A 27,736-nucleotide genomic window follows, 5' to 3' on the forward strand; every position below is an offset into this window, starting at 1 on the left:
ACTTTCAGGGTCCCCACTGAAAGTGAGGGAAGTTCACTAGTCCCTCCTCAAACACCCCCCGCAACCTGCCCTGGCTTTCATCCCTTCCCCCTACCCCTGGGAAGCTGTCCCAGGTGCTACCTGGTCTCTTGGCCGCCTCCTGTGGAGTGGGCAAATATCCCCAGAGGAAAGTGGCCCTAAATGCTCACTCCCTCCCTTGGGCATCAGTTTCCTCCCAATCCTGGCCCTGTAATTCTTCACTATCTTGTTAGTTTACTAACATCTCTAAACAGATGTTTTAAATATTTCAGTCAACTGTTTCAGTTGTCTTAAGTATGAGGGTTGGTCCAAATCACATAGTCTGCTGTTAGTGGAATGTGAAATCCATTATTAAGACTTTAATTTCTGATTTTCCTGATTATTTGTGAGTTTCAAGAAAGGCCATTTAAATTTTATCTTCTGCAAGTTGCCTGTTTATATATTTGCTCATTTTTTTCTCTTTTTGAAAAAAATTATTTCATTTTTGGCTGTGTTGGGTCTTCGCTGCTGCATTCAGGCTTTCTCTAGTTGCGGCGAGTGGGGGCTACTCTTCGTTGCAGTGCGCGGGCTTCTCATTGCGGTGGCTTCTCTTGTTGCGGAGCACGGGCTCTAGGCGCATGGGCTTCAGTAGTTGCAGCATGTGGTCTCAGTAGTTGTGGCACGCAGGCTCTAGAGCGCAGGTTCAGTAGATGTGGTGCACGGGCTTAGTTGCTCCGCGGCATGTGGCATCTTCTCGGACTAGGGCTAGAACCCTAAGCGGATTCTTAACCACTGCACCACCAGGGAAGTCCATTTTTTTTCTCTTTTAAAAGTGATTTTTTTGGGCTTCCCGCATGGCACAGTGCTTAACAATCCGCCTGCCAATGCAGGGGACACAGGTTCAATCCCTGGTCTGGGAAGATCCCACATGCCATGGAGCAACTAAGCCCGTGTGCCACAACTACTGAGCCTGTGCTCTAGAGCCCCTGAGCCACAGCTACTGAGCCTGCATGCCACAACTACTGAAGCCCGTGTGCCTAGAGCCCGTGCTCCAAAAGAGAAGCCACCACAATGAGAAGCCCATGCACCACAGTGAAGAGTAGCCCCTGCTCGCTGCAACAAGAGAAAGCCCACACGCAGCAACAAAGACCCAATGCAGTCAAAAATAAAATAAATAACTTAAAAAAAAAAGTGATTTCTTGAAGTTCTTTACAAATTACTGATGATAATTCTTTGTCATTTAGGTGTGCCACTAGCATCATCTCCAGGTTCGTGGCTTATCTTTTTGGTATGTTTATGGTGTCTTCTGTAAACAGAACTTTTTAGTTTTTAATTGAATTCAGCTTTATCAATCCTTTCCTTTCATGGTTTATACACAAGTCCACACGTCTGTTCTCTACATCTGCCTTTCTATTCCTGCCCTGCAAATAGGTTCATCTGTACCATTTTTCTAGATTCCACATATATGCGTTAATAAACGGAATTTGTCTTTCTCTTTCTGAATTACTTCACTCTGCATGACAGACTCTAGGTCCATCCACCTCACTACAAATAACACAATTTCGTTTCCTTTTATGACTGAGTAATAGTCCATTGTATATTTGGGCCACATCTTCTTTATCCATTCATCCGATGATGGACACTTAGGTTGCTTCCATGTCCGGGCTATTTTAAGTAGAGCTGCAATGAATATTTTGGTTCATGACTCATTTTGAATTGTGGTTTTCTCAGGGTATATGCCCAATAGTGGGATTGCTGGGTCATATGGTAGTTCTATTTGCAGTTTTTTAAGGAACCTCCATACTGTTCTCCATAGTGGCTGTACCAATTCACATTCCCACCAGCAGTGCAAGAGGGTTCCCTTTTCTCCACAACCTCTCCAGAATGTATTGTTTCTAGATTTTTTGATGATGGCCATTCTGACTGGTGTGAGATGATATCTCATTGTAGTTTTGATTTGCATTTCTCTAATGATTAATGATGTTGAGCATTCTTTCCTGTGTTTGTTGGCATTCTGTATATCTTCTTTGGAGAAATGTCTATTTAGGTCTTCTGCCCATTTTTGGATGGGGTTTTTTGTTTTTTTGTTATTGAGCTGCATGAGCTGCTTGTAAATTTTGGAGATTAATCCTTTGTCAGTTGCTTCATTTGCAAATGTTTTCTCCCATTCTGAGGGTTGTCTTTTGGTCTTGATTATGGTTTCCTTTGCTGTGCAAAAGCTTTGAAGTTTCATTAGGTCCCATTTGTTTGTTTTTGTTTTTATTTCCAGTACTCTAGGAGGTGGGTCAGAAAGGATCTTGCTGTGATTTATGTCATAGAGTGTCCTGCCTATGTTTTCCTCTAAGAGTTTGATAGTTTCTGGCCTTACATTTAGGTCTTTAATCCATTTTGAGCTTATTTTTGTGTACGGTGTTAGGGAGTGTTCTAATCTCATACTTTTACATGTACCTGTCCAGTTTTCCCAGCACCACTTATTGAAGAGGCTGTCCTTTCTCCACTGTACATTCCTGCCTACTTTATCAAAGATAAGGTAACCATATGTGCGTGGGTTTATCTCTGGGCTTTCTATCCTGTTCCATTGATCTATATTTCTGTTTTTGTGTGAGTACCATACTGTCTTGATTACTGTAGCTTTGTAGTATAGTCTGAAGTCAGGGAGCCTGATTCCTCCAGCTCCATTTTTCGTTCTCAAGATTACTTTGGCTCTTCGGGGTGTTTTGTGTTTCCATACAAATTGTGAAATATTTTGTTCTAGTTCTGTGAAAAATGCCAGTGGTAGTTTGATAGGGATTGCATTGAATCTGTAGATTGCTTTGGGTAGTAGAGTCATTTTCACAATGTTGATCCTTCCAATCCAAGAACATGGTATATCTCTCCATCTATTTATATCATCTTTAATTTCTTTCATCAGTGTCTTATAATTTTCTGCATACAGGTCTTTTGTCTCCCTAGGTAGGTTTATTCCTAGATATTTTATTCTTTTTGTTGCAGTGGTAAATGGGAGTGTTTTCTTGATTTCACTTTCAGATTTTTCATCATTAGTGTATAGGAATGCCAGAGATTTCTGTGCATTAATTTTGTATCCTGCTACTTTACCAAATTCATTGATTAGCTCTAGTAGTTTTCTGGTAGCATCTTTAGGATTCTCTATGTATAGTATCATGTCATCTGCAAACAGTGACAGCTTTACTTCTTCTTTTCCGATTTGGATTCCTTTTATTTCCTTTTCTTCTCTGATTGCTGTGGCTAAAACTTCCAAAACTATGTTGAATAAGAGTGGTGAGAGTGGGCAACCTTGTATTGTTCCTGATCTTAGTGGAAATGGTTTCAGTTTTTCACCATTGCGGACGATGTTGGCTTGTCATATATGGCCTTTATAATGTTGAGGAAAGTTCCGTCTATGCCTACTTTCTGCAGGGTTTTCATCATAAATGGGTGTTGAATTTTGTCAAAAGCTTTCTATGCATCTATTGAGATGATCATATGGTTTTTCTCCTTCAATTTGTTAATACGGTGTATCACGTTGATTGATTTGCGGATATTGAAGAATCCTTGCATTCTTCGAATAAACCCCACTTGATCTTGGTGTATGATCCTTTTAATGTGCTGTTGGATTCTGTTTGCTAGGATTTTGTTGAGGATTTTTGCATGTATGTTCATCAGTGATATTGGCCTGTAGTTTTCTTTCCTTGTGATATCCTTGTCTGGTTTGGGTATCAAGGTGATGGTGGCCTTGTAGAATGATTTTGGGAGTGTTCCTCCCTCTCCTATACTTTGGAAGAGTTTGAGAAGGATAGGTGTTAGCTCTTCTCTAAATGTTTGATAGAAATCGCCTGTGAAGCCATCTGGTCCTGGGCTTTTGTTTGTTGGAAGGTTTTTAATCACAGTTTCAATTTCAGTGCTTGTGACTGGTCTGCTCATATTTTCTATTTCTTCCTCATTCAGTCTTGACAGGTTGTGCATTTCTAAGAATTTGTCCATTTCTTCCAGGTTGTCCGTTTGATTGGCCTAGAGTTGCTTGTAGTCGTCTCTCATGATCTTTAGTATTTCTGCAGTGTCAGTTGTTACTTCTCCTTTTCCATTTCTAATTCTATTGATTTGAGTCTTCTCCCTTTTTTTCTTGATGAGTCTGGCTAATGGTTTATCAATTTTGTTTATCTTCTCAAAGGACTAGCTTTTAGTTTTATTGATCTTTGCTATCGTTTCCTTCATTTCTTTTTCATTTATTTCTGATCTGATCTTTATGATTTCTTTCCTTCTGCTAACTTTTGGGTTTTTTTCTTCTTCTTTCTGTAATTGCTTTAGGTGCAAGGTTAGGTTGTTTATTCAAGATGTTTCCTGTTTCTTAAGGTGGGCTTGTATTGCTATAAACTTCCCTCTTAGAACTGCTTTTGCTGCATCCCATAGGTTTTGGGTCGTTGTGTCTCCATTGTCATTTGTTTCTAGGTATTTTTTCATTTCCTCTTTGATTTCGTCAGTGATCACTTCGTTTTTAAGGAGTGTATTGTTTAGCCTCCCTGTGTTCGTATTGTTTACAGATCTTTTCCTGTAATTGATATCTAGTCTCCTAGCGTTGTGGTCGGAAAAGATACTTGATACAATTTCAATTTTCCTAAATTTACCAAGGCTTTATTTGTGACCCAAGGTATGATCTGTCCTGGAGAATGTTCCTTGAGCACTTGAGAAAAATGTGTATTCTCTTGTTTTTGGATGGAATGTCCTATGAATATGAATTAAGTCCATCTTGTTTAATGTAGCATTTAAAGCTTGTGTTTCCTTATTTATTTTCATTTTGGATGGTCTGACCATTGGTGAACGTGGGGTGTTCAAGTCCCCTACTATGAATGTGTTACTGTCAATTTCCCCTTTTATGGCTGTTAGTATTGGCCTTATGTATTGAGGTGCTCCTATGTTGGGTGCATAAAGATTTACAATTGTTATATCTTCTTCTTGGATTGATCCCTTGCACATTATGCAGTGTCCTTCTGTGTCTCTTGTAATAGTCTTCATTTAAAGTCTATTTTGTCTGATATGAGAATTGCTCCTCCAGCTTTCTTTTGGTTTCCATTTGCACGGAATATCTTTTTCCATCCCCTCACTTTCAGTCTGTATGTGTCCCTAGGTCTGAAGTGGGTCTCTTGTAGACAGCATATATATGGGTCTTGTTTTTGTATCCATTCAGCCAGTCTGTGTGTTTTGTTGGGAGCATTTAATCCATTTACATTTAAGGTAATTATCGATATGTATGTTCCTATTCCCATTTTCTTAATTGTTTTGGGTTTGTTTTTGTAGGTCTTTTCCTTCTCTTGTGTTTCTTGCCTAGAGAAGTTCCTTTAGCGTTTGTGGTAAAGCTGGCTTGGTATTGCTGAACTCTCTCAGCTTTTGCTTGTCTGTAAAGGTTTTAATTTCTCCATCAAATCTGAATGAGATCCTTGCTGGGTAGAGTAATCTTGGTTGTAGGTTTTTCTCCTTTATCACTTTAAATATGTCCTGCCAGTCCCTTGTGACTTGCAGAGTTTCTGCTGAAAGATCAGCTGTTAATCTTATGGGGATTCCCTTGTGTGTTATTTGTTGTTTTTCCCTTGCTGCTTTTAATAGTTTTCTCTGTAGTTAATTTTTTTTACATCTTTATTGGAGTATAATTGTTTTACAGTGGTGTGTTAGTTTCTGCTTTATAACAAAGTGAATCATTTATACATATACATATGTTCCCATATCTCTTCCCTCTTGCGTCTCCCTCCCTCCCACCCTCCCTATCCCACCCCTCCAGGCGGTCACAAAGCACCGAGCTGATCTCCCTGTGCTATGCAGCTGCTTCCCACTAGCTATCTACCTTACGTTTGGTAGTGTACATATGTCCATGCCTCTCTCTCACTTTGTCACAGCTTACCCTTCCCCCTCCCTAGATCCTCAAGTCCATTCTCTAGTAGGTCTGTGTCTTTATTCCTGTCTTACTGCTAGGTTCTTCATAATATTTCTTTTTTCTTAAATTCCATATATATGTGTTAGCATACGGTATTTGTCTTTCTCTTTCTGACTTACCTCGCTCTGCACGACAGACTCTAGGTCTATCCACCTCATTACAAATAGCTCAATTTCTTTTCTTTTTATGGGTGAGTAATATTCCATTGTATCTCTGTGCCACATCTTCTTTATCCATTCATCCAATGATGGACACTTAGGTTGTTTCCATCTCTGGGCTATTGTAAATAGAGCTGCAGTTAACATTGTGGTACATGCCTCTTTTTTTTTTTTTTTTTTTGTGGTATGCGGGCCTCTCACTGCTGTGGCCTCTCCCGTTGCGGAGCACAGGCTCCGGACGCGCAGGCCCAGCGGCCATGGCTCACGGGCCCCGCCGCTCCGCGGCATGTGGGATCCTCCCAGACCGGGGCACGAACCCGTGTCCCCCGCATCGGCAGGCGGACTCCCAACCACTGCGCCAACAGGGAAGCCCTGCTACATGCCTCTTTTTGAATTATGGTTTTCTCAGGGTATATGCCCAGTAGTGGGATTGCTGGGTCATATGGTAGTTCTATTTGTAGTTTTTTAAGGAACCTCCATACTGTTCTCCATGGTGGCTGTACCAATTCACGTTCCCACCAGCAGTGCAAGAGGCTTTCGTTTTCTCCACACCCTCTGCAGCATTTATTGTTTCTAGATTTTTTGATGATGGCCATTCTGACTGGTGTGAGATGATATCTCATTGTAGTTTTGATTTGCATTTCTCTAATGATTAATGATGTTGAGCATTCTTTCATGTGTTTGTTGGCAGTCTGTATATGTTCTTTGGAGAAATGTCTGTTTAGGTCTTCTGCCCATTTTTGGACTGGGTTGTTTTTTTTTTTTTTTTGTTATTGAGCTGCATGAGCTGCTTGTAAGTTTTGGAAATTAATCCTTTGTCAGTTGCTTCATTTGCAAATGTTTTCTCCCATTCTGAGGATTGTCTTTTGGTCTTGTTTATGGTTTCCTTTGCTGTGCAAAAGCTTTGAAGTTTCATTAGGTCCCATTTGTTTATTTTTGTTTTTATTTCCATTTCTCTAGGAAGTGGGTCAAAAAAGGATGTTTCTGTGATGTATGTCATAGAGTGTTTTGCCTATGTTTTCCTCTAAGGGTTTGATAGTTTCTGGCCTTACATTTAGGTCTTTAATCCATTATGAGCTTATTTTTGTGTATGGTGTTAGGGTGTGATCTAATCTCATACTTTTTACATGTACCTGTCCAGTTTTCCCAGCACCACTTATTGAAGAGGCTGTCCTTTCTCCACTGTACATTCCTGCCTACTTTATCAAAGATAAGGTGACCATATGTGCGTGGGTTTATCTCTGGCCTTTCTGTCCTATTCCATTGATCTATCTTTCTGTTTTTGTGCCAGTACCTTACTGTCTTGATTACTGTAGCTTTGTAGCATAGTCTGAAGTCAGGGAGCCTGATTCCTCCAGCCCGAGCCTCAGCTCCCAGCCCTGCCCACCCCGGCGGGTGAGCAGACAAGCCTCTTGGGCTGGTGAGTGCCGGTCGGCACCGATCCTCTATGCGGGAATCTTCCCGCTTTGCCCTCCACACCCGTTTGCTGTGGTCTCCTCCGCGGCTCCAGAGCTCCCCCCTCTGCCTCCCACAGTCTCCACCCGCGATGGGGCTTCCTAGTGTGTGGAAACCTTTCCTCCTTCACGGCTCCCTCCCACTGGTGCAGGTCCTGTCCCTATCCTTTTGTCTCTGTTTATTCTTTTTTCTTTTGCCCTACCCAGGTACGTGGGGAGTTTCTTGCCTTTTGGGAGGTCTGAGGTCTTCTGCCAGCGTTCAGTATGTGTTCTGTAGGAGTTGTTCCACGTGTAGATGTATTTCTGATGTATCTGTGGGGAGGAAGGTGATCTCCATGTCTTACTCTTCCGCCATCTTCCAAAAGTTTATATTTTTAAGGGATCAAATCTTTCAGTTGCTTTGTGACTTCTTCTGTATAAACTTAAAAAGTTACTGTCTTCCAGAGTTTTACTGACTGGTTAATTCTGTATTCTTTTCATTTTCTATCATTTCATCAAAGAGTTCTTTGTCTAAAACTCGTTTTGGTGTATGGTGTCTTAATTGTCTTAGCTTTGGAACAGATTAAAATCTGGAAGAGCTACTCATCCCTCCTTGACTCTTTTCCCTAGTATTTCCTTTAATTAAAATTAAAATTAGGGAAAAAAAACCCCACTGTTTATTCTTCTAGATGAATAGTCATTTTGTAAAGGTCCAACATTTTTGTTTGGATTTTATGCTGTATTAAATTTCCACCTTAATTTGGAAAACAATGATGCCATTAAAATACTTAGTTTTTCCACCCAGAAACATTTCTCTGTTTATCCAAGTCTTTTACATTCTCGGTGGATCTTTGAGGTCTTTTCATATAAATCCCATGGATTTTGTTGGTTTTTAAAAACTTTTTGCAGTGGAGAATGGCATCTACTTTTACCATTAAATTTTTCTAACTTTATTGCTAATATATAAGAATAGCATTGAGTGATTTTGTACCTGCCTCTTATTAACTTGAATGGATTGCCAGTTGTTCTCATTGGTACTTCAAGATATATGACGATATGATTAGCAAATATGCACAATTTTGTTTCATCTTTTCCAACACTGATACTTCTTTGCTCTGTTTCTGGGTGGTGCTTTAAAAACAATATCAAATAATCATGGCAGGAGGAGAATATTTTAGTATGTGTGTTAAGTATGTGTTTCGTATGCGCCCCCTCACTGCATTAAAAATACAGGTATATAGAGGTATATTTCCCTGGAAAAATACTAGCCTGGCAGAGATACACAGAAGTGTTTATAGCAGTTGTCTCCAAGTGGCAGAATCTGCTTGAATGTCTCCTTTTTGTTTTATCCATATTTTCTAATCATTCTATGAAGATCATGTGTTATTTAGATAATTTAAAAGATAATGGCAATTGTAATGCCTTTGTTGTGTCACCTTTGGGTGGATTATGTTGGCTGTGGGTTGAAATTGCTGTTTATCTGCTGAGGATATTTTCTATCTTATTTGTAAGAGTTTTTGTTTTTAAACTAGAAGTGGGGGCTGAATTTTGTGAAATGTTTTTTTGGCAGCTGTGAAGGCGATCGTATGATTTTTCTCTTTTCTTTTTTGAAACTGAGGTATATTTTAAATACAGTAGAATGCACAGATCCTAGGTTCGATGTGTCTGGCACATACCCATGTAACCACCACCCCAAGTAAGAAATAGAACATTTCCACCACCCTAGAAAGTTCTAGGGGAAATCCTGTGGTAAGCTGTTGATTTGTGTGGGACCAGCCTGTGAGTGGACTCGATTTCCCCATCTCCAGCCTCAGTTTAACATCTCGAGGGCCTGGAGCTTTGTCTCCCCCTCTCCTGAGACGTGAAGAGGGAACAGCAGACGCTTGAAGCGTTTAATGATCTAGCCTAAGAATGAGTCTCTGGCCAAACCGTTTCTGGGCACCACTCACTGAAATGTGAGGGTGGGGGAGGAGCGTGGAGAGCAGGCCAGCGGGTGCAGGATGCTCGGCACCGCCTTGACCATGGGGTTTCACAGCAGGCCCTGTGGCCTGTGTGTTCATTCCTGGAGAAAATCAGACGCTACCTTGGGTTACTAGCTGCACTATTGCATTGTCCTTTAAGGGGGCTTGGTACTCTCAGCGTACTCAAGGTCACTACTTTCGGTGACCTTGAACTCATGGTCACTGTCTACTACCCTGTACCAATATCGCTGCGTTCTTGTTGCAGATTCCCAGGCTCTGCTGCAGCAGGTCACGGAATGATACCAAGTGTTATTTATTCTGCTTATCATATTACTGTAAAGTGGGAAAAATATAGAAATACATGTTTTTAGTCATTTCCAATGACATGTTGGATGTGTCTTCAATGCCCTGAAGTGCAGAAAATAAGCTTAATGGTAGCATTATGCTTTCGGTTGTCTGTACATCTAGGGTAAGAAGTCTGCAGAAAGATGACTTGGGATTCCCTGAATCAGAAGGCCAGAGGCTCAATTTCTTGTGTCTGAATGTGACCTAAACTCTTCTATGTATTTTTGATAGGGTGAGGTTTACTTGACTAAAGTAAATAATTGCTCCTGTTTATGTTTCCTTAATATGCGTCTTCTTAAAGTGAGCAGTTAAGAGAAAAAAAAAATGGGGTGAGCCGTGCGAGCACATTCAGGCTGGGGTATTTCTAGGGGTGTCGGCACTGGACACATGCAACTGTGCGTTTCTGAAGCCACCATGGTTCTGTATTTGGGCAGAGCCTGGGCCCAGGGCCGGGAAGGAAGTGTGTAAACTAGGTCACTGAGGCACGCGAGGGGCGACGTCTCAGACCACAGACCAGAGGCCAAAGCCAATCACCCAACACTAAGGGCAGCAGCCTTCCTCCTGAGGCTTTCTATGCAAATGTCAAGCAAGGGGACAGCCTTTCCATGCTGGGTGCCTACACCACTCAAATCAATTTGGATGTCTGTTCCCAGGAGCTGTCAAACTTGGATTTTTTTTTTTTAAAACTGAAGCTATTTAAAATCTGCATCCAAATGCAAGTAGTTGAGCTTGAACTGCTTTCAGAATGCAATCTGGACAGCCAGGCTGACGACCCAGGCTGCCAGGGTGGACACTGGAGCCGGGAAGTGATCCTCCGGTGGTTTGTTCCCAAGCTGTTTGGCCTGCAATCTGAGGAGACAACTACCTTTTCGTGTTTTATACATTTTATTCATACATTTCTCCAACTTTGAAACGACAAAAGCCCAATTCTATGGTTTCCCATTACACAGCATCCTACAAGTATGCATATTCTACAAAGAATACTATGGAGTTTCTCTTCCTCCCCTGGCACACGAGAGATAACTGATTAGGGTTCTGTCGACTTGTCCTGTACCGGCAGTGCACCAGCGTTCTGGTTGATCTGGCGACAGGGCAAAGGGATCAGGGTGGGAGGGCGTGTGCTAAGGCATGTAAATAGATACACACAGAGAGAAAGAAAAGCGGGGCATTTACAAAGAATCCGAAACTTTCCGATCCCCTCACCTCCTGGGTGTCAGAGAACACCTCCTGCACAAACGCTCTTGCACGCTAAGGCTTCGCTGTACCCTTCAAATACTTACAATTGGATACGGTGAAATATACAACAACCGTTAACATCGCTCTCTTTTTATCACTGAGACAATACTTCAAAACCTTTTATAAAAAGGCAATTATACATACAGAAACAAACAAACAAAAACACATTGGCAAAACTTTATGCAAAACAACCCCAGAACTGAGCTTGAACGGCGACGCATCTGCCTGGCAATTAAACGTGATGCTGTGGCCTCCACACGTGAGGATCGTGTGGCCTTCGCATCAGCCCCGGGGCCTGCTGCCCCCATAGCCTCCCACCGCCTGCACGGGCGCCATCCAGGGACACAGCAGAGACCGAAAATCGATTTCTCCAATTCTTGGTCTCTTGAAAATGAAAATAATAGCTGGGGCCACACACTGTGGAGGAACACCTATTTCTACCCCCAAGCAGAACTCCTTTGAAGAGACTGCATGGCCTCTGGGTCCCAAGATGGTCACCCCCAGGGCTCTATTGGCGAGACCACTGGCACGTTCCTTTGGTCACGTGCGGGAGAGAAGGGAAGGAACACAGAAATGGCAGCGAAGCTCCAAGTTTCTACGCATACATAGATAGCGAATTGTGCTTGGGGCCAGAAACGAGGTCTCCTGTGCCAAACACCTCTTCCCAGTTTCTTTTGCTCGGTCCATTTGCACAGGGTCAAGAGAGTTGATGGTTAGTGAGGGGTGGCGGGAGCTCTGGATTTTCTATCTTCCCCCATGAAGAGATAAGACTTGGCAATGCCTGGCCTAGAGATGGTGCGGCCTTCCTCCTTCTATGGGCCAGGTCTGCCCACCTTCTGCAGCCCAAGAGTAGCAGAGAAAAGACCAGATAAAGGGATGTGGACTGGTGAACATACTCTTTTTCTCCCTTTCTCCCACTTTCTGGACGCATGTCACACCTAAACTTCACTCACTAAGCTGGAAGACCTGAGACTCCCAATAGCTCCAAGTTTAAGGCAAACTGATAACTGGGTGTGGGCAAAGCCAACCAAGCCTTGAGCCTTACAGGCAATGTCCTGTAACTGAAGACACCAAATGTAGAGGAAGACCTTACTTCTAAAGGGGTAAAAAGTGGGAAATTTCTACCAAATGAAACGATTCATGAGTCAAGCTTGTAGCCCCTCTGCAAGCTGCAGTGAGAAGCAAAAGAGCTTTCTAAGAGGAGAATTAATCAGAGGCACAGAACAAGAGAAAGAATGCTCGGGGACCTTGGTATCATAACCCCTTGTAAAGAGGATGGAATTAGGAGGCTGTGTCCAGTTCTGGAAAAACAAGCCCCTCCCCCCCAACACACACATATACACACACGTGCGCGCGCACGCACACACACCCGTTTGATGATAGGAAATAAGCAGGAGGGGTGAGGATGAGAAAGGGCTTGTTTGGAATGCTGATTGCAAGTTGCCTTCTCCTCTTTCCAAGGAGACAGCGTGGGAGGTGTTAAAATTAAGAATTTATTAATCAAGAAATGTTCTTGCTAGCTTTAGTGGCATGTTCTCTTTGCCCCAAGAGATTGACCTAAAATGAAGAAAAGGATATCAGTGGGAGACAAGAGCGTTTGTTTTGGGCTGCCTGTACTTAAGGGGCAGTGTCCACGCTGGGCATCTCCACCTCTGTTTCCCCAAGGGTGGCTCAACTGACTACACTTTTTCAAGGAATGAACTCAAAGCCTTAACGAACAGATTAAGTACAAGTGATTTAAAAACAAACCAAAAAACCTCATCTGCAGTAATGAGATCAAAGGTTTTAAAAAAATAACTGTAGCATGGAGTCCAGGCCTGGCGGGCTGGCCCCAGCGGTGGGAGATGGAATGGGCCCCGGGGAAGGGAGCATGTGCTGACCCTCTGTGCGGTGAGGGCTTTGCAGCATCTTCTGACATCCCACTACCAATGGGACGGGCTCAGAAGATGCCTTCTGAATGCAAATTGCAAGAAGTAGGTCACCCATTTCTTTTCCTCTCTGAGCAAATATTTTAAACCATCTCACTTGACAGGAGTTACACTTAATTGCATTTAAAAAAGCTACCATATTATCTTGACACTGGGAAGCTTCCTGAATTAAATTGACATTTTCCTTTTTAGTGTTAGAATGGAACATGCTGTGTGTGCAAAGTAATTAACCGTTTTATGATTAGAAAATCAGGACATTCTTTTTAACAGATAATTTGACATATGAAAAACACCCCATTTCTTGCTGCGGGCAATGGGGTTGGAAAGAGAGCCCTTAGAATATGGCTCAGTTGATCAGTGCTAAGATTTAATAATCTAATCATTCGCTCTGTTCTTTTAAAGGAAAAAAATGATTTTGTTGATGGAATGGAAACAGTAAAGCAGCTTTTTAGCAATTTTCTGATTGCTTAGTGGACAACTGTAATGGAGGTGCAGCAGCAATGTACCGAAATTACTCTGGATTCAGAAATTTAAGTATTTTCTGCTAGGTCATAAAGACACTGCTTGAGAGAAGACGTGTATTAGTGGAAGGGAACAGACGACCTCTGAGAAGTTACAATGAGTTCTGGGTGCAGGAATTTTGCCACCCGCACAATGGTGAGAATGCCACCTGTCTGTGTGCTTCTCTGAGGACGCATAAAGTGTTGGAGGAGAGAGGATGAGTGCTTCTCAATCCTGGGGCCAGACATTTACACTGGCATTGCTTTTCTCTTCCTCTGCATGACCCACATTCATCAGCATGGTGGGTGGCTTAAGACAGGCATCGTCGAGCACCTCTGGAGATTTGGTCTCAGAGGACAAGTGGGGTTTCTACCAGAGGAAGGGAGCTTCTGTTCTCAGGTGTCAGTTGTATTCTTCTTTGTGCTTCACTGGAAAAGAGGTAGAGCGGGCAGTTTCACACTGAGAAGAGCCCGGATTGTGACCAGTACCATCACGGGAATGACTGCCTGGCCTTGGCATCAGGTAGATTTAAATCAGTCCTAACACAGCCCTAATCAGCTCTTGGGGTTTCTCCCTCCATCCACGGTGTCTCTGGTTTGGTGGTTTGGTCACCCTGCTGTGGGTCCCAACAGAAGCAGTTTACTCAGCACTTTGTAAGTTGTATACTCATCTGGTTACCCACAAAGGACAACATCAGAGGAAAAATCAGCATTGTTTAATAAGAGTAGGTGGGAGGGGAGGGTGACACCCTAAAAAGAGTATACAAATGCCTTCTCGGTGTGGTCCTTCATAGAGGAGCTGTTCCGCTCAGAACACATCCTGCACATCCTGCCAGGGCACAAAGCAATGAGGCCATCTAACCGACAAGAAGCAAACTTGATGGTATATTTTTCAAGGATCTCAGGTTAATAGAACCACTTCACACCCTGACAGACACTCTCATGAAAAACCTTCCACTGACCTCTGGCAAAGAGTCAGAAGACCCACCCCCGCAGCCTGAATCTCCTGTATTGGAAGAATGTGACCTCACGGAAGGGTGATGAGATGGTTAATGTCTCTAAAGCAACAAGGACATGATTCTCCTGTGCCAAGGGATATAGCAAGAGGAAGGAGAAAGCACAGGTGCACTTTAGTGGCCCTTGGGTGCAGAGTATTTTGTTTTCCTGCTAACTGATAGTCATTCCTGGGCCTTTGATGTTTCAGTGAGCATCTAATGGATTATAAAATCTGAAAGATCATCACCTTGTAAACCTGAACAAATCTATAATGAAATGAAGGACCCAAAGGCATTTAATTATTGAACACATAAAAGGAAGTATATTTTAAAAAAAATTGGTCAAACTGTCCTGTTAGTTATCATTTTAAAGGAATTTACAGGGCTGTTATAGATTATTCTTTTGGAATAATTCAGTTTATAGCAAATGCCTAAACTGGTTTCTTCATTACACAGTATATTCTCTTAAAATGGGTGCTTTAAAACAATTACATACATATTAAAAATCCTCATTTCTTTGCTTAATTAAAACGTTAATACTCTCAGACAACACAGATCTGAAATGGTGAAACCAGCAATTCCCCCTCCCACCTTACAACAAATTAAATTGAGACAAAATTACAAACACATTTCACTACATGATTGATTATTATTAATAAAAATCAGTTTCTTTTTGTTTGTTTTTTATAAAGTTGCCCGAAATGCAAGGGATGTGCATAGGTTTACAACTTAGTCATAATAGCATTTTATTCTTATTCCCCTGGGTGTGCCCCGTGAACGGAATGTACTTTGCTGTAGATTACAGATTGTTTTGTCCAACACAGACACACCGACAGCATAAACGCTCGCGACTGTCCACATGCATTAAGAGTCAAGACCCAACTTCAAATCTCTAAAAGGTTTACAGGGTGCTTCAAAGAGACAGTATCACATTATCTGGATGTTACATAAAGGACTTAAAAAAAATACTGTTCTAAAAAAAAAAAAAAAGGAAAAAAAAGGCCTTTAAAAATTTATGAGTTTTGTAATCACTAGACTGATTATTTCAAATAAATAAAGGAAAGAAAGATATTCCAATCCATAAAATCAGACTCTAAAAAGAATGTAGTGTTCCAACCCCAGTCAAGGTAACAGAATCATTGTTTATTATTATTAAAATAGATTATAGAAAGCAGCATCTATTTTGTGCAGTTTTTAGGGGCCTTGGAAATAAAAAGCTATGATTTCCAAAAATATAACATTCCAAAGGATTGAATAATACATACATTTAAAGATACATTTTATTAAAGTTTAGGAGAACTGATTAAAAAAGATACTGTCTCTTTAAATTAGTGTGTAATTGTTTTTCTCCTCCTATCTATTCGGACATGACAATAATTATAAATGTAGGTCACACTACAACTAGGTAGTCTCTAGGGACCACGACCTGCTGACACAAGGCCGATAACAGAGGCTTTTCCATGTATGAGGTGGCTCCCAGTTATGCGGCAGATATCTGGGGAGAGGCCTAATAGACCCAGGAGACCGGGACCCACTGCGGGGCTGTGCACACGAGCTCCACGGCTTCCTCCAGATGTCTGATTGTCTCATCGATTTCATTGTTGATAATTGTGAGATCGAAGTAGTGTGCATATGTTCTCTGTAAGATGTCAGACTCCTTCTGCAGACGCTGAAGAGATTCATCCTAAATGGTGATGGGATGGAGGTAGGATGGGTGTGGGAGGAGGGAAAAGCAAAGAGAAAAGTCAGCCGGATTTTTTTCTCACGTCACATTTCTGTCCGTCCCAATGTCAGAAACAGTCAAGGCCAGACCTTTATGTGCCACATCTGGGCGTGAGGCCAAGCCCGCTTCGTGACAGAGGAGATGGCGGTCCCCGGGATGGCAGGGTCACAGAACTACGGCTCGCAACCACGACTGCTCACCATGCAACAGGGGGCTCCACGCCAAACCGGACGGACCAGAGGAAACAGACACTCTTCAGCAAACACATCACCCCACCCCGGCCAAGCAGTGTCTGCCCTGGGGTCAGTGGGGACAGACTATCAGAGTCGAGCCGCTCTGTCCTCATTCCTCTGACCCAGGCCCGCCTCACCTCAAGCCACTCTCCTGTTTGGCGGGGGGTGGGGGGCCTTCAGAGGACGGACGAGGTCAGAGCCCTCCATCCCCTTCCCTTGGTCCTCTGCACTTGCTTGCGCCAGGCCCCAGAGCCCAGCTGTGTTTGCGCCAAGAAGCCCCTGCCTCTGGACAACAAATTAAGTTGTATTTTTCTCTATTCTACTTAGAGGTTCAATATGTTCCAGGAATTCAGTTACATATAATGGCCCTCACTCAACAGCAGTGGATGCCAGAGGCAAAGCTTTTTGGATGTTACAAATAATGGATGAAATAAGGCCATTTCCCAGATACAACAGCAGCTGGCATCCGATGAATCCCCTCTCATTGGTCCGCACTGGAAATGGCCAAATATCACTGTTCGTAAGTACTTACATCTCTCATGGAAACAACTCTGAAGGAAAAGCAGCTGCGGAACTCTTCGCGGCAGTTAAAGGCTTTCCCTCAACTCCTGCGGCGCACTACAAAGAGCCGCAGGCTGGCAGTTCTTTCAAGATGGGGATCTCTTAAGGGCCACCAGAAAGTCTGCCTCTGCATCTTCACGGGTCACATCTTGTTATGCTGAACTTTTAATGGGCAAGTTCAAATTTGAAACCAGGAAACTTTGTAAGTCAAAGTAACCGACTAGATAGCTGAGCTGTTGGGTGGAGTCTGAAATATATATACATACACACACACACACACACACACACACACACACACACACACACACACACACACATACAATTAAATACCTGTTTATTTGATTAGTATCTCTCTCCCCAACTAGAGCTCAAGCTTGCCTTGCTGTGCCCAGCACTTGGCATTGTGGCTTATGCATAGTGAGTGCTTAATAAATGTTACTGAAAGAACAAGCACTCGGCTAATACTGGCCATTATACGATTTGATGAGTGTTAAATCTATAGTCAAGAGACAGACAAAGTCTACTAGGAAATGGGGGCCCATGATGACAGAGACAGATCTCCAGAGAAACTAAAAGCTGCGGTGCCTTCAGGGACTTGGGAGCTGTTGGCACCCACTGCTGGCTTAGGAGCCCTCCTCTTCTCGGAGGCCCATCTGTTCGTAAGACACCCTTCCTGATGAACCTCGGCCTGTGGGTGCAGCCCTCTGGCAAGGGGATTCGAGGTGAAATAATAACACTCGATTCCATCACAGCACCACAGTGGGGATGACAGACACCAGAAAAGTTGGGGACTCAATCTTTTCTATCAGGACACTCTGAAATGAGAGTGTCCTAACCTGCTTTGTCATCTACCGGAATTTCAAAGCAGGACGTGGCATGCTTTGAATGTTAGGTGTTAACTACTTCAGTGTAGATAAGACCTCAGTTAATCATCACCTTCTAAGGTCATATCAACACACTTTCTGCTTGCACTTAAAAAGCATAGTATTTTCACTGTGGCTTTACAATAAACACAAAGCAAAAGCCCCATTTTAGGAAACATGCATTCACCCAAAGACAGGAGTGCTTCCTACCAGTATGAGAAGGAGCAATTCCTACCACGTCACTCTCCGGGCTAGGGGATTCTATTGGAATATACAGTCCTGGGTGGGCTTCCAGAACCACTAGCAGGGTTTATAATTTGCTCAGAAAGCTGGGCTGATGAAAACATTCAAGAAAATTTATGGCTGAGAGCATCAAATTTTTAATGCAGTTCTCGTCACACACAAAAAGATAAAGCTCCCTCTTAAGGATCTTATAAGATGAAGCCATGTTTGTCAGTTTCTTCCTCTACAACAGCTTGTCTGCAGGCTTGACTTACACGTGAGCAGGGTTTAACTCAGTGAAAACAAAATGCCTTTATTCTAACAGCAAAAGCAAGGATTTGTGGGAACAAAATGTCTACATTCTAAATCTATGAAAGGAGACGAGGCTGTATTTCATCACCTCCTAGCTGGTACTTACAGGCAATTTTCTGCACCATTTTGGCAGCTATGGAAAATTAGTAAAAGGGCAGGAAAATAGGCAAAAACAAAAACAAAGATGATAATTCAAGAAAAATACATGGTAACCAAAGGATAAGAGCTAACCACAATGTGGCGTTTCAAACATGTTTGTGTATTAAATAAGATGGAGAAGTAGAATTTACCAAGGAATACATCTTTTGCAAATGAAATGACGAAAAATGACTGAAAAATATGAGTGACATAGAAATCTAGTTCTTTAATCTTCCTTAAATCTAGATATTTAATTTTCCTTAAAGTGAAAATCTCCAAGCCTCGATTTTACTGTCATAAGCTGGGGGTGAGTCTAGGCCACTGTTAACTGAACAGTGCCAAGAGCGTCCTGGTGATTCCTAGACCCTGCAGAAGTGATGGCCTTCAGGAAAACTTTGTGTAGAGTTTCCTCTTAAGCACGACCCTATAGCAGATAAGCAGCAATATACTCACCAGACACTCCATAACTACCTTCTTATCTGCCCAGCAATAGAAGGCTGTGTAAGCCAGCCTGGTTCTAGATGGTGCTGCCGACCCTCGCGGGCACCATCTCCGTGGCGGCTGCTGACTTGAGTAGGCCTGAGAGGGGACAGAGCTCATTTCCAGGTTTGGTAGTCTCCAGGGGCCTGGGTAGAGATTCTGCACGGGTTCCACTCCGGAGGCTGCCTAGGGGAGTCTGGGCAGCCCAGCCAAGGAGGTGGATGCCTTATAGTTCTCCCCAGGCAAGGCAATTCTTGGCCCAGAGCTCTCAGCACGGTGGCTATCAGGAGAGGAGGGGCTGGCAGCCCCGCAGGGCAGGAGCAGACCCATGGATAAGGCCATGGATAAGGCCCCCAGGGCGCGGACTGCACTGGAGACTAAAGCTTGCATTTGCCTAATGATTCTGATCTCAGAAGAACCACACCTCTCTGTGGTGTGTAATTCCTACTCCTGAAAGAGGACCTCAAGCTCTGGAAATCTTACTGGCCAGCATGGAAAACAAAGCAGAGCTTCATTTAGTTGTCTTAATGAGATAGGGCTTTGCTCTGGAATGCACAACACAAATGCATCCTTACTCGTGGGGGAATGCTGATTAGAGGAAAAACTGATTAATTCTTACCTCATTCAAACCTGGAGTGATAGTTGGTGCGGCAATAAAAACAACAAAAGGAGCAAACTCTGCAGTTCTCAGGACCTTCAGTGCCTGTGTTTAAAAAAAAAAAAAGAAAACTGAGACTTAAAAGGAGAAATAACTAATGCAACATTCAGATGAGTTCACAGAAAATTATACAACTGGAAAAGCCCTTGATTCAAATTTTTGGCAAGATATTATTAAATTTACCAACTTTATAAATAACTTATATTACTTCTTTTCATCCAAAGGATGGAAAATAGCCACTGGCAAATAAAAGCTGACAAACTGGACGTTTTTCTTATGAATCTCATGAATCAATCCGACTTATTTTTCTTCAGAAAGGTGAACACTGATTATGTTGGTTAATGTTCATTTAAACCTGGTTATTAATTGTAGCCTGAATTTTAATTCCTAGGAAATGCATTTTGGGGTAGACTCGGACCAGCAGGGTGGCTTCAGCACTTATCCAGAGTGCGCTACACCACATTTCAAATTTCAGATTGCTCATGAGGAGAGCAAATCATGGCCACTGTGACCGCGAGGGCTGTGTTCGCACTGACATAGGCCTTCTGAGTTGTCCTGAGGAAAGCCCTCTCCTCTGTGGGACTCATAGGGATGGCACACTCTGTCCAGGGATGGAGCCTGGAGCCACCATAGAAGCCGTATGGCTGTGGGCAATTTGTAGGCCCATGAGAAGATGCCGCATACAAGGGAGAGGGACCTCTGAGGCCCCTTTCAGTTCCATTCCAAGGTATCAGAAACCTCTAACTGCAAGCTACTAGTTTGCACAGACATACTGCAAAGCCAGCATCTGATGCTGTGGGAGTTGATTCTGATAAGGGGTTGCTGCTTCTGCTGCTCCCCTAGGACAGGACACCCCCAACCCCGCAACAAAACCCAACCTAGGCACACAGTTCACAAATGACTGACATGTAATTAATTCGTATGCGTCAGGGGTAAATATCTTGCTGTCCTTTATATAAGAATTTAACATGTCTGTTCTGTTAGCCACATAGTTTGCTTTGTAAATAGCCTTTCAATTGTTTGCTTTGCCCTATTCCTCCCTCTTGTGTCTGGTTTGCTGTAGTAGCAGTTTGGGTGCCCTGCCTCCAGTTTTGCTGCTTTCCAATCCTACTAAACCCTGCCACTAGAACAGTCTTTTGGAAATGCAAATCCCATTCCATCACACCTCCACTCCAAGCCCTTCAGGAGCTCCTTCTTGGCCTTGGGATAAAATGTACCCTCCTGAGCATAAATGTCAGATCCCTGCCTCATGAGCTGGCCTACGCTTACCTTTCTGTCTCTTCCCTTCCAATGGACTGGCCCCGCCGAAGTACTTTCAGTTCCAGAAAGGGCCAGCCTTTGTCTTCCTACTCCCTTCCGCCTGTACGTTCCATCCCCTCATCCCCCTCCCCACTTTCCCTATTGCTTGGCTGAGTGTTCTTTCTTCTGGAAAGTCCTTTATGAGCTCTGAGCCGCATCAGGCGCCCTGCCGGTATGCTCCTGACACACCCACACTTAGGCACCTGTAGTGCCCGCCACCCTGGAAATGCAAGTGCCTGAATGCTGGCGGCTAAGCTTCCTGAGGGCAGGGGCTGCGTCTTGTTCAGTTGTCCTCCTCATGCCCCAGATGGCACCTGGCAGAAATAGTCTTTTGATCAAACAAAAATGTAAAAGCAGTACATGTAATTCACACAAAGTCTATTTTGCCTTTTGAGGCAGGTTTGACTAGAGGGCACTGTGCTTTCATGGCTGAAGAGAATCTCTTGGCCTCTAAGAATATAAAGGCATGTGAGAGGCAAATTGGTTGGTAAAGGTTTTGACTTTCCTGTTTAGTGCAAGATTCACTTTTCCTAGGATTATGTTTCTGAATTTTATGTTTTTACTTATTTATTTTTATTGGACTATACTTGCTTTACAACGTTGTCAGTTTCTGCCACACAGTGAAGTGAATCAGCTATATGTATACACACATCCCCTCCCCTTTCCCACATCCCACCTAACTAGGCCATCACAGAGCACCGAGCTGAGGTCCCTGTGCCATACAGCAGGTTCCCACTAGCTATCTGTTTTACACATGGTAGTGTATTTATGTCAAACCTGATCGCCCAGTTCATCCCACCCTCCCCCGCCACCATGTCCACACATCTGTTCTCTGCGTCTGCCTTTCTATTCCTGCCCTGCAAATAGGTTCATCTGTAACATTTTTCTAGATTCCACATATATGCGTTAATATACGATATTTGTTTTTCTCTTTCTTTCTGACTTACTTCACTCTGTATGACAGACTCTAGGTCCCTCCGCATCTCTACGAATGACCCAATTTCGTTTCTTTTTAATGGCTGAGTAATATTCCATTGTATATATGTGCCACATCTTTCTTTATCCATTCATCTGTTGATGGGCACTTAGGTGGCTTCCATGTCCTGGCTATTGTAAATAGAGCTGCAATGAACATTGTGGTACATGACTCTTTTTGAATTATGGTTTTCTCAGGGTATATGACCAGTAGGGGGATTGCTGGGCCGTATGGTAGTTCTATTTTTAGCTTTTTAAGGAACCTCCATGCTGTTCTCCATAGTGGCTGTATCTATTTACATTCCCACCAACAGTGCAAGAGGGTTCCCTTTTCTCCACACCCTCTCCAGCATTTACTGTTTGTAGATTTTTTGATGATGGCCATTCTGACTGGTGTGAGGTGATACCTCATTGTAGTTTTGATTTGCATTTCTCTAATGATTAGTGATGTTGAGCATCCTTTCATGTGTTTGTTGGCAGTCTGTATGTCTTCTTTGGAGAAATGCCTGTTTAGGTCTTCTGCCCATTTTTGGATTGGGTTGTTTGATTTTTTTGATATTGAGCTGCATGAGCTGCTTGTAAATTCTGGAGATTAATCCTTTGTCCGTTGATTTGTTTGCAAATATTTTCTCCCATTCTGAGGGTTGTCTTTTCCTCTTGTTTAGTTACAGTTTCTCCTTGTGGGGTAAGGGAGCCTGGCACATTGTTTTACCTGCCCTCAAACTGCTTTAATTGTGAAAGTCACAGGCTCAGATTCCCCATGGGAGAGCTCTTCAAGCTTCTATATGTTCATTTTTGAAAGAGGCAATTGGCATTTCCTTGCAAATCCTTTTGTGACTGAAGATTTTAGCAAGGAACAACCATCGTGAAAAACTCTGTATATAGCTCAATCGAGCTTAACAGTGATCTTCACTTAGAACTGTCCTTTTTGTGAATATTATTTTGGGCCTTTTTCTATCCTTCCTGTGCTCATAATTCAGGTGACTCCAGGGTCAGTTGAGACATAAGGTTTCCTCATCATCCCACATCCACCCAGAGCCACCTTCTGGGCAACTTAGATGGGGAGAAAAAAATCCTAAGGCACAGTCCCTACCCTTGCTTCCATCGCTGAAGCTACTCTGAGTGCCAGATGGAAGTCCACACAGCCACAACCCACGGATGAAGTCGAGAATGCCACCCCAGTCGTGAAGTGGTCTTTTCTCCACTCAATGACTGCAGCCTGATAGCCACCCAATTGTCTGAGTATTTTCAGTTCTAGCCTGCTATTCTATTCTACACCAGAAAACACATGACTCGGCAACCGTTAGCTCCCTGCGGATTACCCTTCTCTGCACGGCATTCACACCCTTAGTTTTTATCCACGAAAACACGAAGGTCATTCTGCACCTACTGCATGAGACTGTCCAGGAAGACTGTACTCACCACACCACCAAATGCCTCTTATGTCTAAGAATCAGGTTATATTCCTTTAGTAATTAACTCCAAGGAAAGAACTGACATACTTCTATGAGATGAGAATTATGTGATCCGTGACATTCTCCTCTTTGTCCTGGTTGCCAGGAAGTTCAGAGCCAAATTTCACGTTTATCACAGTAACTAACTACAGTAGTCTCTGTGGTTAGTACTGAATATATTTGCTTCCTCCTCCTTTTCATGGCTTTGAGTTTCTCTCCTATATTATTGTACTTTCAAAGGTTATAAGATGCCTAGAATCCTGACTGAGATGTTCTTGCCTAGTCTCCCTCTTATCTTCAGCAGAGTCACCACACATGTCCTCATTTTTTTCTCGAAGGCCTCTGTCCCCATACTCTGCTCTACTTATGGGTCTCAAGTGGGGGCCAGTTATTTTGTGTGTGTGTGTGCGTGTGCAGACTCAGCTTGCCTAAAGTTCAGGAACAGGAAATGGAATTGCTTCACAAGGATTCCCCTCCCTCAGGCCACTAATAGGTAGGCTTTAAGATGATCTCTAAAAGCTCTTCCTTTTTGACTTTTAAGATGAGACACAAATCTGTTAATATTTACAGGCAAATATCTCTTTCTGAATCCCAGAGAGGGGAGAGAGAGTCTAGAAAGATCACTGAAAATACACTGGGTTCAAACAGCCAAAGAAGCATTAATGTAACATTTAAAGTTCTCTTTTGGAGATAAATTGATTTAATGGCTCATCTATGGCCAATAATTGTCAGGTTACTACCCTCAAGGAATAAAAACTCATTTGACCAAGTATCTAAGAAGCAGACATCTTTAAGACTTATCTGTTTTTTTGCAAAATTAAAAAGCCAAGCATCTGAGTCATTTTGCACAAAGGTCTAAGGGCTTAAGGAAGAACACAGTGACCCCAGAAACAATCTTAAGAGAGCCAACTGACTTCACAAAATAGCCTCTAGCTCAAAACATGGCTGTTGTTTCCAAGCACAGATTCCTAACAAGACTGTACCTACCCCTTGATGACAACCTTTCCCTCTGGGGGCAGAAGCAAAGCCACAAATATTCTGCTACTGTCAACTCTTTAATGCTGCAAATGGACAAATCAGAATAAAATTAAAATCTAAAACTTTTGATTACACACTGGAGCTATTATAGTTCCAGCTTTAGGGACACAGATTATTTTGTGAGCCATGGCTTTATGAGAAGTCAGCTCTATAGCCTTCCTCAGGTTTGACCGCCTTACAGATTTTTCTAAATGTTAAAATAAAGATTTAAATTGTACTACTACATACGTACAAGGCACACCAACTTAAGGATTAAACAGGGTTAACTCTTCTAGGATGGTACAGTGAAAGGAGTCTAAGATTTACTGTAAAAACAAAACAAAACAAAAACCCCCAAATCCAAACCAAGACTGTCCAAGTGAAAATTACGTTAAGCCTTGGTTTCTTCATCCTCAAAAGTAGATACTGATGTCTCTAGCTCGGTGTTACAAGGATTAGGTAAGGAGTACTAATGCTTGGCAAAATATAGAGGAACACAATCTATTCTCATTATTTTAAAAGAAGCCAGGTTACTCATTTTCTTCTGGTTTAAAGTCTTTAGGATAGTCCCTTAGGTTTAAAGTCGAACCACAACATCTTATACAGTATAATTAGACATGTGTTTGGTTTGGACTCAACTATCTAAAATTAATTAAGACGGCACAAACTAAATGAGCTGGCCCTGCCCGGCGCCACCCGCCCTGTGCCTATCCCCAGCCTGAGGCTCGGCCCCCTTCGCCCCTGTCCATCACTCTGTGCGGAAATGCCGCCAGCACGTCAGACAAGCTGCCTTACAGAGTCGCTGACATCAGCCTGGCCGCCTGGGGATGCAAGGCCCTGGACCTTGCAGAGAATGAGATGCCGGGCCTGACGTGCATGTGGGAGATGTACTCGGCCTCCAAACCACTGAAGGGCGCCCTCACTGCCGGCTGCCTGCACATGACCGTGGAGACAGCTGTCCTCATTGGGACCCTCGTTGCCCTGGGTGCTGAGGTGCGGTGGTCCAGCTGCGGTATCTTCTCCACCCAGGACCATGCAGCAGCTGCCACTGCCAAGGCTGGCGTTCCAGTGTACGCCTGGAAGGGTGAAGCGGACGAGGAGTATCTGTGGTGCACTGAGCAGACGCTGTACTTCAAGGACGGGCCCCTCAACATGATTCTGGACGATGGCGGTGACCTCACCAACCTCATCCACACCAAGTACCCACAGCTCCTGTCAGGCAGCCGAGGCATCTCCGGAGAGACCACAGCGGGGGTCTACAACCTGTATAAGATGGGCCCGCGTCATCATCACGGAGACTGACCCCATCAACGCGCTTCAGGCTGCCATGGAGGGCTATGACGTGACCATCATGGATGAGGCCTGTCAGGAGGGCAACATCTTTGTCACCACCACGGGCTGTATCGACATCATCCTCGGCCGGCACTTTGAACAGATGAAAGATGACGCCATTGTGTGGAACATCGGACACTTTGACGTGGAGACTGATGTCAAGTGGCTGAATGAGAACGCCGTGGAGAAGGTGAACATCAAGCCCCAGGTGGACCGCTACTTGTTGAAGAACGGGCACTGCATCATCCTTCTGGCCGAGGGCCGGCTGGTCAACCTGGGCTGCGCCATGGGCCACCCCAGCTTCGTGATGAGCAACTCCTTCACCAACCAGGTGCTGGCGCAGATTGAGCTGTGGACCCACCCAGACAAGTACCCTGTCGGGGTCCACTTTCTGCCCAAGAAGTTGGATGAAGCAGTGGCTGAAGCCCACCTGGGCAAGCTGAATGTGAAGCTGACTGAGAAGCAGGCCCAGTACCTGGGCATGTCCCGTGATGGCCCCTTCAAACCTGATCACTACCGCTATTGAGAACCAGGCCTGCCCTTTGCCTTCCGGCTGCTGTCCTTGCCTGGGCCCCACCTCTCCTCCCCAAGAACAAATGGCACCACCTTTGAGACTGGTTTGATAATGCTCCCCATCAACTCCCTGGGGCTAGTCACTTAGTCTTTGGCCTCTGCTGCATCCCTCATACTGTTCCAAGTGTGGCAGGGGGAATTGAGAAGTCCCTCCTCAAGCCCTGGTCACGATAGAGGTACATGGGAGTTACCCACAGGGAACCATGAGCTCAGGGGTTTTGGAACTGCTCACTCAGTCAGTCCTTCCTTAGGCTGGAAGTTGGCGGTGGTAATCACAAAGCCCACGCACTTTACCATCCAGGCCCTCACTTGGCCTATGGACTTTCTACCCATGTTCTTGGTTTACAGGCTCGTCGGTTCCTCAGCCCATGAGAGATGAGAAGGAGCTATGTCAAAGGGTGTGGAGGAACTGCCGGCGACTGAATGCTCCTGAGAGCCCGGCTTAGTGCTTGGCATTCTCTTAAACCTCAGAACCATGAGGTTGGTACTTTTAGTCCCTATTTCACAGGGGTTGGAATATATTGTTAAGGGATAGCCAAGAAAGGACGAGAGAAGTGATAGCCAGAGGTTGAGAGGGGCCAAAGAAACGTAAAAGCTTATTGTAACTTGATGGTTCCCATCACAACTCTGGGTCAAAAAGAGATTAATTTGGTTTATAATGTCAAAAGAGAGCAAGAAGGTGGGTTAATAAAAATTTTGGTGCCTAAAAAAAAAAAAAAAAAGAGCCGAACCCCAGTGTTAGGTGGGGCTTTCTATGGTCCACACAGAGTGAGTGGTGTCAGCAATGAGAGGGTTCTTAAAAATGCCACATGGGGGGCTCCCCCGGTGGCACAGTGGTTGAGAATCTGCCTGCCAATGCAGGGGACACGGGTTCGAGCCCTGGCCTGGGAAGATCCCACATGCCGCGGAGCAACTGGGCCCGTGAGCCACAACTACTGAGCCTGTGCGCCTGGAGCCTGTGCCCCGCAACAATAGAGGCCACGACAGTGAAAGGCCCGTGCACCGCGAGGAAGAGTGGCCCCCGCTCGCCGCAACTAGAGAAAGCCCTTGCACAGAAATGAAGACCCAACACAGCCAAAAAAAGCCACATGGCACTTCTGTCATAGACAGTTTTTGATGAACACTGAGGAAGGAATTTCACCCTTACCAGCTTGCCTTATTTGTATTCTTAGCTCATGTCACAATGCTTAGAATATAGCAAGTACTTAATACACGCTGGTTGAGGCAAACTGTCTGAGGTGCAGTACAGCAGGTAATCAAATGGGCCGGGGTGGGAAAAGGTCCTAAGGAGAGAGCCTCCCTGGAGCAACGAGGACCTGCCTGACAGCAAGTTGGTCATGGCCACGGGCATCCTGAAGGCAGGGTGTGGGCCTTGTCCAGCCTGGGGAGAGAGTGGGCCGAAGGCAGAGAAGCCCAAGCG

General features: G+C 43.9%; 1 protein-coding gene across 4 annotated transcripts in view; it reads right to left on the reverse strand.

The window, feature by feature from the left end:
* Window positions 1-14,175: 14,175 nt before the first annotated feature.
* The window catches only part of CASK (calcium/calmodulin dependent serine protein kinase), a 395,420-nt gene continuing 381,859 nt past the window's right edge, over window positions 14,176-27,736 (reverse strand). For 2 of the 4 annotated variants that reach the window (XM_032619715.1, XM_032619712.1), the window contains 2 exons: window positions 19,628-19,711; window positions 14,176-16,160 (listed from right to left, as the gene is read on the reverse strand). In XM_032619715.1, the coding sequence (XP_032475606.1) occupies window positions 15,984-16,160; window positions 19,628-19,711 (261 nt within the window). In that variant the 3' untranslated portion in view covers window positions 14,176-15,983. The remainder of the gene's footprint in view (window positions 16,161-19,627; window positions 19,712-27,736) is intronic. The other 2 variants (XM_032619714.1, XM_032619713.1) reach the window with 1 other exon arrangement.

Source organism: Phocoena sinus, chromosome X (genome assembly GCF_008692025.1).
Source record: "Phocoena sinus isolate mPhoSin1 chromosome X, mPhoSin1.pri, whole genome shotgun sequence".
NCBI lineage: Eukaryota > Metazoa > Chordata > Mammalia > Artiodactyla > Phocoenidae > Phocoena > Phocoena sinus.